The sequence below is a fragment of the Sinocyclocheilus rhinocerous genome, unplaced genomic scaffold (genome assembly GCF_001515625.1).
Source record: "Sinocyclocheilus rhinocerous isolate Xijiao unplaced genomic scaffold, SAMN03320098_v1.1 scaffold1557, whole genome shotgun sequence".
Classification (NCBI taxonomy): domain Eukaryota; kingdom Metazoa; phylum Chordata; class Actinopteri; order Cypriniformes; family Cyprinidae; genus Sinocyclocheilus; species Sinocyclocheilus rhinocerous.
This window is the reverse complement of record NW_015646178.1, coordinates 27,341-37,890: the sequence shown is the minus strand read 5'-3', so window position 1 is coordinate 37,890 and position 10,550 is coordinate 27,341. Positions and strand designations below refer to the sequence as shown.

At 40.7% G+C, this 10,550-nt stretch overlaps 2 protein-coding genes across 2 annotated transcripts in view; both read left to right on the top strand.

Moving 5' to 3' along the window:
* LOC107707136 (sarcoplasmic/endoplasmic reticulum calcium ATPase 2) overlaps window positions 1-2,189 on the top strand; it is a 36,378-nt gene extending 34,189 nt beyond the window's left edge. Inside the window, exons 19-20 of the mRNA XM_016511048.1 lie at window positions 327-444; window positions 685-2,189. Of these exons, the coding sequence (XP_016366534.1) occupies window positions 327-444; window positions 685-954 (388 nt within the window). The 3' untranslated portion in view covers window positions 955-2,189. The remainder of the gene's footprint in view (window positions 1-326; window positions 445-684) is intronic.
* A 2,399-nt stretch (window positions 2,190-4,588) lies between these two features.
* LOC107707135 (breakpoint cluster region protein-like) overlaps window positions 4,589-10,550 on the top strand; it is a 7,229-nt gene continuing 1,267 nt past the window's right edge. The window contains exon 1 of the mRNA XM_016511047.1: window positions 4,589-6,842. Coding sequence (XP_016366533.1) covers window positions 5,354-6,842 — 1,489 coding nt within the window. The 5' untranslated portion in view covers window positions 4,589-5,353. The remainder of the gene's footprint in view (window positions 6,843-10,550) is intronic.

Genomic DNA, 10,550 nt, shown 5'->3' with positions numbered 1-10,550 from the left:
ACAATATTGCCAAAAATTGTGTCCCCAACTAAGCAAGCCAAAGGCGACAGTGGCAAGGAACCAAAACTCCATCGGTGACAGAAATGGAGAAAAAAAAAAGCCTTGGGAGAAACCAGGCTCAGTCGGGTGGCCAGTTCTCCTCTGGCCAGACGAAACCAGCATGGTGTGGTTTAATTCCAGGCTGCAATGCAAGTCAGATTGGTTCTCGTGGTCTTGTCTTGTATATCAGCTGAAATGGATTTTAATACCAGATGTTAATGGCATAAGTGGTGGATAATATAAATATGCAAACAGTCTCTTAATTTCACAATGTTATCTTGTTGTAGTGTTTCCGAGAACCAGTCTCTGCTTCGCATGCCCCCCTGGGAGAACGTGTGGCTGCTAGGAGCCATCTGCCTCTCCATGTCCCTCCACTTCCTTATCCTTTATGTGGAACCCCTGCCGGTAAGATCAATTTGAATCAATAAGATGATCAGTTTGTGTATTTGTTCTTTTTCTTTTTTTTTTTTTGCAGTCTTTGTAGAATTGAGTCTTTTTAATTCCAATTTTTTATCTTTTTAACAGTTAGTAAATGTATGTCTTCATATTGTTTTGCAATGACACTGTTCTTAGTTTAGTCAATTGTCCATTTATTATTTACTCTGTATAGTAGTTAAGTTACTCTACACTGCATTTTCTCTACAGATGATCTTCCAGATCACCCCACTGAACGTGACCCAGTGGCTTATGGTGTTGAAGATTTCCCTGCCAGTCATCTTGCTGGATGAAGTGCTCAAGTTTGTGGCCAGAAACTACCTGGACAAGCCCAAAGACCTGGACGGTCCCAAGAGCATGGCCTGCTCTCTCAGCGCCTGCATGGAGGGCATTTCCTGGCCCTTCGTGGCTCTCTCACTCCCCCTGGTGCTGTGGATCTACAGCACTGACACTAACTTGGCCGAAATGTTCTGGTCTTGACTGAAATGAGCACTGATGTGTGTAGCTAGTGTGCACGTGTGTCTGTATGTATGGTTGTGCGTTTAAAGTGTGCCTCCGCTACAGAGAATGTGTACGAGAAGGACAGGATTAACACGAAAATAACCGTGATATAGAAATATAACCTTTTTTAGCTGTCTGTTGGGGATTGAGGAGACCATACAGACCTGAAGTCTTCAAGTATTAGTGACCATTAATAATCTTTTTGGACTTCTTGTTGGTTTCTTTTTGTTATTGCATTTTTAATTAATCATGTGTGTCATGTCTCATTTCAAACTAGTATCAATTATGATAATATCCAATTTGTTTTGGCCCCTAATCATGTTCAAATGGCTAAATGGAAAAAGTGCTTGTGTACCGACATTTAACACTATTTTATGCAATTGTTCATTTGTTATTATTTGTTCAGTTTGCTAACAGAGAGCAGAGTGGGTAGGGTAGAAAAAAGAGAGAGAACAAGACAGAACTGTTTACTAATGTTTACCTTTGTGTCTTCGGTGTGAACATCACTCAGAGCCAATAGACAAGCATGGTGTTTCAAAGCAGCATGAGAAAGAGAGTGCGGGACTGAATGTTTGAATGCTTCACGGTCAAATCCTCAGATGAAAGCTGCATGTTCTGTATTTTGCATGCATTTTGTGTGGTTTTTCACTTATGATTTGTACCTGTATGTCTTTCCCTGTGTGTAATAACTTCCATTTGTATGGGTATACATTGTGTTTCCATTATTACCTGACACTTTTGATTAGCAAAGCCAGTTTTTCTGCACTAGGCAGAGTACAGCTACCTCAGGACTGTCAGATTAGACTCTCTCTGGTTGCTTCCTCCCACTTAGCTTTACACCGCTTATACACATTAATGCATGAGGGGTGCCTCTATTTGATGATAAACAGAACCCAGATTCCTTTTGGCCCTAACAAATCTGTTTTAAGTTCTTTTTTTGTTTTCACTGTATTTTTTAATTAAATGAAGTTGCATTAACTTAATTACAGGGTTTTTGTTTTTGGGGAGGGGTGGGTTGGATAAAAGCTGTAGATGTTACCGTTTAGTGGGTTAAGGTCAGAGACAAAGGAGTAGAAAATTTTACCAGCTAAGGTTTAGGTGTTGCATTCAAAACATGAATTTTACAATGCAAAACCAAAATGTTTCATGCTATCATTTTTTTCTACTTAATACACTCATGAACCATTTGAATTAAAATGCGTGTCTTCATTTTACAAGCTGGTCTGTTCCTGTAATGCAGCACGGCAAGTTTTAGGAGCAAATATACTTGAATAAATGAAATTAATGTACAGAGATTTAGTTACATAGCTGAGCACAAGATTGACAGCTGGGAGGGGCTTCCTTGCGAGGCGGCTTCCTGTTTGGCCCTCACCAGCCAGTCTGGTAGTGGCCTGTATATTTGTACACATGCAGCACATATACAGAAATGGTACAAAGTAAATTTTTTTTTATTTTTTTAAATGGAGCTTTCTGGCATTTAGTTGTCCATTGCATCACACTAATTTTTGCTTGCTAAAATGGATGCATGTCCCTGACTATGCTCTTGGTGTGGAACTGTCAGTATTTTTTTCTAACAATCATAAACATTCCCTTTAAGTAAGTGTCACTGACATTGCCGTTACACATTTCTCCACTCCTTTTCACTGTGTTACAACAATGTCCCAAAGCCTCAAGTTTTTCTGACAATGGACCAACCCTGCTTACATGTAAATCTGCTGAATTCCCACTACGACTACTGTGGCTGTTTATAGCTGCATTAACACATGCCCATATCAGCTTGAATACATTACACTGTTATATTCCACTGCAATATATGCTGTTTTTAAGAAATATATAATATATTGTAAAGACTTGGTCAAATTACTTGCGTGATTGTTTTCTTTACCCCATATAATAATATATTGTAAAGACTTGGTCAAATTACTTGCGTGATTGTTTTCTTTACCCCATATAATTTCAATATTGTCTCTGAATGAAATTAATACACCATTAGTTTTTATTAGAATGGTCCGTACACTGTTCTGACTTGCTCAGGAACTGAACTTGGATGTTGGCATAAATGACTCGAATGAAAACACTATTGCCATTAGAAATATGTTGCATTCTTTTCTTTTTTTAGTAAATGTTGCCTTTTGTATTAACAATTAATCATACAATTATTTCCCCCGTTGTCATACTTGCTTATATGCAAAATATTTATTTAATAGTGCACTTTAGCGTTTGCGTTTCATTCTAAAACATTCAAAAATTCCTTTTTTTTCCATTTGTTTTTATTGGCAGTTATTGCTTCTGCCTCTGTTTGTGTTGGGAAACCTCAGGCTTCTGTGTTGTGCATGTCTGTTTTGAGTGGCTTCATTTTGCTGAATATCAGAACTTGCATGTTGAATGTGCAGTTCAGAAAATAGCCACCAGTGCACTGCCAGATCACATGTAAGAATGGACTCAATAATAAAAACTCAGTAATAATGAATAAATGACAGAGAAATAAGAGTAATAAGTGTATAAGGAAGCAAGCATCATCATCAGCATCATCTTCTACCCTGCATGACAATGTCTACATTGCCTAATGTTGATGCAAGGAGAGTTTGCTGCATTTTTTTTCTGTCAGTTGTCATAGTTTTATATACATGTATTATATAGTATAATGCATGACTTCAGTTGTAATTAGCCAAATAATTTGATCTATATTTATATAGCAACTTGCTGTGTACATTGCTGCTAAATGGTATATGATTCAACACATCATTTTACAAATAAACTCTTTAGTTAATTTACCAGTGCTGACGTTCATGTTTTGTGCCTCTCTATGTATATCTGTTAGGAAAAGCCATTTAATAAATTTAAATATACCTAAAATGAAGGAGTAGGATTTTCTTACTATTCAGTCTGTTACCTGAATCAGTGTCATTGGTCAGCAGAAAAAACAGACTCAAATGCGGCCAGTATGTGCTTCTTGTTCTTGGCTCAAAAATGCAAACAATGAAGCCATGAGTTCATTAAGTAAATTACCATTTAAACAATAAGTACATGTTTGTTGAAGGTATTTAAGCATAGAGATGTCCTGAGCGGTCCTTACGGCTGTAATGTCTAATATTGAACACTTGAAGGCGACAGAGACTAATTTTGGCGCTAAAACACGGTCCAATTACAATGACATCATCTTATTTCACGTATAAAAACAGCAGCATCTTTTATGTAACCAGTGACCAAAATCTGTTTAATTGACAATAGCATAAATGAATGTACATTTCAGTTCAGTGCCTTTAATTAGCTACATACAAAAGTAAAGACACGAAAGGTTTTATTTCTGCAAATTATGTTATTGCACATATTGTTAGATTATGTTATTTATCTATATCTAAAAAGAACTAAAAAAAAACATTAAATATATTTTGTGAATTATTAGTTCCACAATATTGTGTGTGTTCCTTAAACGCCACATTATGTTTCAACAAAAACAGGCTGCATTTCCCCTAACACATGTAGAAAAGTTTGATATTTAAACCACGCCACGCTTACTACAAGCTCCCTGACCTATGCGGTGAAGCAGCCTGTCGCTTTAAATCGAACCCATGCTGGGAGAGCTGTCAATCATGTCTCGTAATCCCGCCCCTTCCTGCAGCAGCAGCGTTTAGGTGCTTTTCATACAGAGGCATTACGTACAGCAGACTCGGCAAATCTGCACAGTCTAATTATCAGCGGCAAAATGGGATAATCGTGAGCGTCTTTAGAGAATTTCGTCCACGGGAACTAAACGACCAGTCGAGGAGAGTGATTTTTTTTCTTCCAGACACAGACGTAAGCACAAAGGGCTTTGGGGATAAAGGTGATAAAAAAGATATCACATTATGAACGCAGGACAACTGGAATACCTCGCCACAGTCACGGCCGGACCGTATGATTTGTTTATGGCGACCAGTTTAATTCGGAAAGCATTCTAAGGAGTACTTCGTTCATCCCGTGCGCTCTGGAGAACAGATGCTGTCATTGTGCTGGGGACCGAGATTTGTGCGCGTGATATTCTGCAAGTGGTCTCGTCGGAATGGTGCGCGAGATGAGACTGCGCGTGCCTTTATTGTTTCCGCGCGACATACTCAATAACGGTCGTTCAGTCGTTGTACAACTCGAGCCCAACGACGACAATTTTGGCACAGAAAGACTGAGACTTCTAGTGACAATTCCAGGGAAATCATGAACGAAGTGTTTTGTAAACGTTTGTATTAAGTGTTATTGAAGAAATATCCTTTATTATGAACGGGCACTGCCGACTTTTCATACTTTAATCAATTTTCTTTTCCTTCAGCTAAATTCCAATTAGTTGGAGATACTTGACCGTGTGTTTCTGACCAATTTGATATTTTCAGCCTGAGCAAACACAATGGTGGAGCCTGTGGGTTTCATCGAAGCCTGGAAAGCACAGTTTCCAGAGTCTGAGCCTCCGAAGATGGAGCTGAGGTCTGTTGGAGGAATCGAACAAGAATTGGAGAAGTGCAAAGCGTCCATAAGACGCTTGGAAATGGAGGTGAACAAAGAGCGCTTTCGGATGATCTACCTTCAGACGCTGCTGGCCAAGGAGCGAAAGAGCTACGACCGGCAGAGATGGGGTTTCAGGAAGCCACCTCACATGACCGAAGGGGACCCGCAAGCTGTTGGGGCCGATTCTCAGCATCTCCATGCACAGGAGCACGGACAGCCAGAGCGCAGCAGGTTTCAGCCTGTGGGGGAGACCAGAGTGAAACCACGACCACCCCCTGCCAGGAAGTCGGCCTCCCACGGTGATGGATTGGAGCTACAGTCGTCATTCGAGGCGCACCAGGCAGGGCCGGTCAGTGAGACCGACGGGCTCTCGCCATCAACACAGAGGGGTGGAGTTTCTCCTTGCAGGCCCCATCCACCCCTTGACAAGGAGTTGCCCTTGGATCCGTCACCCAAAGACAAGCCGGGCATGGGGCTCGGGGTGGCTGCCTTACGTTCGAACTTTGAGAGAATCAAACGGGCCAACTCACACTCAGCCAGTGATGGAAAATCAGGCCAAGAGAAACCATTTTACACCAATGTTGAGTTCCATCATGACAGGGGCCTGGTAAAAGTCAACGACCGTGAGGTCTCGGACAAAATTAGCTCTCTTGGGAACCAAGCCATGCAGATGGAGCGCAAAAGGTCACTTCATTCACTTCCAGGCAACCTTGCTACGGTCGCAGGTGATCTACGCCCCAGGCCTGTCTATAGGGGGCGCTCTACCGAAAGCACCTGCGGATACGATGTAGAGTATGAAGATGGCGAACCCAGTCCTCGCTACAGCACTGCGAGACCGAACGGTGCCAAACCACCACCTCCACCTTGGCAGCCATCAGATTTCCAGCCATACACTAGTGTTTACGTCGGAGGGATGATGTCAGGAGAAAGTGGTGACGGTAGGGTCACTATGAGAGACCATGGAGGAAGCGACGACCATCTTCTCACCTGGCCCAGGAGGTCATACTCGCCTGGAAGTTTCGAGGATGTGGGAGGCGGAGGAGGCGGATACACGCCAGACTGCAGCTCCAATGAGAACCTGACATCCAGTGAGGAAGACTTCTCCTCGGGACAGTCCAGTCACGTGTCGCCCAGCCCTACGACAGCCTACCGCCGCCCACTCCGAGAGAAGAGTCGCTCACCTTCTCAGAACTCCCAGAATTCTCAGCATTCGTTTGACAGCAGCAGTCCCCCTACACCGCAGACACAGAAACGACACAGGCAGCAACATGTCGTGGTGTCTGAGGCCACCATTGTGGGCGTAAGGAAAACAGGACAAATCTGGCCCCATGATGGAGACTCTATTGCCTCCAGTCGGGCTTCCCATGACAACAGTTACCATGGAGATCTAGGTAAGGCATGATTATGACTTCTACATGTTGTTGTTCTGTTTTGCATATGACAGGTGAAGCGGTTCCTAAAAAATATCAAATGTAGCAGAAAAATGAATGGTCTTAGGTTAGCAAAATTGGTCGCTACTGTAAGACTGTAAATGGGACATGACATCATTGTCAAGCTGATACACTAGGTAGCAATGTGTAGTGTGGCTGAATAATTGCAAATCAAAGCTTTTGGCCAGACACATTCTTCTTGCAGTGAAAATGAGTGGGCATTTTATGTTTTTCTTCTACTCTGCATGCTTGATCAGTCAACTTTTCTCTTTTATCTCCTTTTATGTTTGGTTGTTCTTCTGTTAAATCCGTCCTCTGTCAGATTCTGTGCTTCCCGTCCCAAGCTATTGTCCACTTTTGTTTCACGCTCTCTCTGTATCGGTCAGACACCGTGGCGACTGCTTGCTGCGGTTGGTTAGTCCGGTCTGATGAGACTCATATATAAAGAGTAATTAACTGGACAAGCTAATTTATGATCATGAGGTCAAGATGTGCGTGTCAGAGTTTGTTTCTTTATGCAGGAGAGAAGCTGAGGAGCTTTCACTCAAGTCACATGCTGCTGTGGGAATTTCCCAAGTAGGACAAAACACCCAGTTGATGAGTGAAAATTGTCATATGTAAATTAATATTTTCATTCCTTTTTATGGTACTGTATGTTAATACAGTGATTAATAGACTTTGAAGTTTGTAAGGAAAAAATCATTCAATTTCTGTGATTGCTTCAATGGAGTGAAGTCAGTGGAGCTCATGTGATCCATCTCTTGTGAAATGCTGTAGCTGAGTGAGATTTCTAAATGATGTCCACATACAGTGATACATTTAAAAAAAAAAAGCTTCGTAAACCTTGTTGTTGCTGTTCTGTTTGTGTGATAAAATCTGTGTGTACATAATCTTGTGTGTTGTGCACTTCTGCAGTTTACATACAAATGCTTTCCCTGCACAGTTATTTTTAGCAGCAAAACTGATCCCTTATTTTTTGGAGGGACCAGTGAAAATGTTGAGAGGGCAAGTAAAATATGAACTACTGGACCAGTTGGGTCAGCTGAAAAAATCCTTAATGGTCTTTTAGGCTCACCAAGTCTGTGTTTATTTGATAAGAAATACAGTAGTAAACAATAATATTGTGAAATATTATTAATTTAAAATAACTTCTGAATTTCTGTGATGGCAAACCTGAATTTTCAGCAGCCATTACACCAGTCTTAAGTGTCACATGATCTTTCAGAAATCATTCTTATATGCTGATTTGGTGCTCAAGAAACTTTTTTTGTTTTGTCAAATCTGAAAACAGTTGTGCTGCTTAATAATTTTTGGAAAACTGATGTATATTTTTCAGGATTTTTTTAATGACTAGACAGTTCAAAAGAACACTATTTATTTGAATTTTTTTGTAATTTTATAAATGTCTCCACTGTCACTTTTGATCAATTTAATGTGTCCTTAATGCTGAATAAAAGTTAATTTCTTTCAAAAACAAAACAAAACAAAACCTGGAAACCGTACCAACCCCATGCAGTTTGACATAAATTCATAAACTAATTTTTGCTGGGAAACATGTGATACAAAACATTGGTGATTGGTTCGTAGTTTTCAGCACATTTATGTTGATGCTTTCAAAACTATCACAACAAGTCATTTTTACAATTCCAGCAAAACCTCATCTATGTTAGCCAGCTAGTAACAGATGGAGGACAAATATACAGCAGAATTTTCAACAATGTAAATTACATCTCAGAAAACCAAATATTTGAAGGCATAAAAATGAATGTACATGATCAATGAACACAACTTTCAGTAGCAATAACAGCGACAGTTTTTTCAACTAGCCTGAAACTTTCACTGGCTCCAGGCTAGTGAGCAATTCTTATGGTTGTGTCCTGCAGAAGTAGGAACTCTTTCTACTAACTAAAAGTACAGTATAGTACTGTTACCTAACAAGCAGGTGTCTGGAAGATTCAGCCAAAGAGACCAATATCCATGAGCGTGACTCACCAGGCTGCTATTTCCACAGTCAGGCTGTCTTTATAAGCATTCTAAACTTTGAACTGCAGTGTTTTACTTGTTTTATCCAGTATCTTTTAACTTGTTTCTCACCAAGAAGCAGAATGACATCAGCTATTAGAATGACTACAGGGGAGGGCAGTATCTAGGGGTGTGCCATATCATACCGTCTACGATAATACCGGTAGAAATTTTTACATGATAAAAAAGTGTCATATCGCTATATCAATGATATTACAATGATATTACGCGATGACGTATGGCGGATATACGTTCCCTAGAGCGCACAACAACAACACTACAAACCCAATAGGTGTGTTCAACTTGAAGCAGCGCTACGCAGACTGATTGGTGTATGACATCAAAGTATTGCGAGAGTGGCTCTAGAGCATATTCGAGCGCACACTCTTACCTTCAAAAATAGGCGAGTCTCATATCTTTGCCCTGGCGATTTCAACCGACTGCCCGAGGCCAGCATAAAATGATGGCCTGCGCGTCGTCACGAAAGCTTATCAATTGCACCAGTGTTCGAACAATACCGTGGACTTTGGGGGAGCCCTAGTTTTTTCACTCGTGCGCTTGCGCGTGCCTCAAAAGAGGGCTTACAATGACTTAACGTGTTTTAAGCCTTGACAATTTAAACATTCAAAACAGTTTAAAGCATTCAAACACAAGATGCGGAAAAACTCAACTGAGAGTTCGCGTGCTGAGTTCGGTGCGCACACGGAGAGCCGCGCAAACACCAAACCGAGCTCTTCTTCGCTTCCTCCCGTGCCTGAATGAACAATAACACCTCGCCAGTTTAAACATACAAGCACAAAAAGACATGAAAAGCTTAATTCAGCACCCGCGCGCTGTTCTGTGCGTACAGTGTGCATGCAGAGAGCCGCGTCTACAGCCCTTAAACACGAATTGAGTTTTGTCTCCTCTTGCTCTTGAAACGACAAATACATATGAAATTGTCACAATACCTGTCTTTGCGAGTATCCTCGAAAAAATGGTCGGTTATGTCTTACGTGAAAGTAAACAGTTGAGAAAGAAATGGAATGTGTATCATTATATTAGGGGTGAGTATCTTCAGTATCTTTCATATACTGAGTATATTTAGTATCGGTATCGCTCCGATACTGGCATTTTCTGCTGGTTCGGGGTATCGGTCAGACGAGACCGATCCAAATCCGATATAGTGCGTATACTATTCTGTGTTATTATTAAGCCCCACAAAAGCCACAAAAACATTATAAAGCACCATAAAGTTTTCGTGCACTATATTTCAAGTGTTCTGAAGCTTTTCCATAGTTTAATGTGAGGTACAGACGAGAAAAACTGGAAAAAAAAAAAACTGTGCTGGTATCGGATCGATATCGGTATTGACAGATACTCAAATTTGTTGGTATCGGTATCGGTTCTGAAAAAGTGGTATCGAGCCATCCCTATATTATATTGGATGTATTATTTCTTAAAGTGGAGTGTGACAAACATGCAAAAAAATAAGAAATCAGGAAGGGGGCCAACACTTTTTCACACCACTGTAAATGCTGCTGCCTGCCGGCTGCAATCACCAATAAAACGTTGTTCCATGTTTTCTTTTCTATATCATCATAAATATTGTTATCGCAAATATTCTTGAAATATCGTGATATAATTTTGAGGCTATATCGCCCCCCA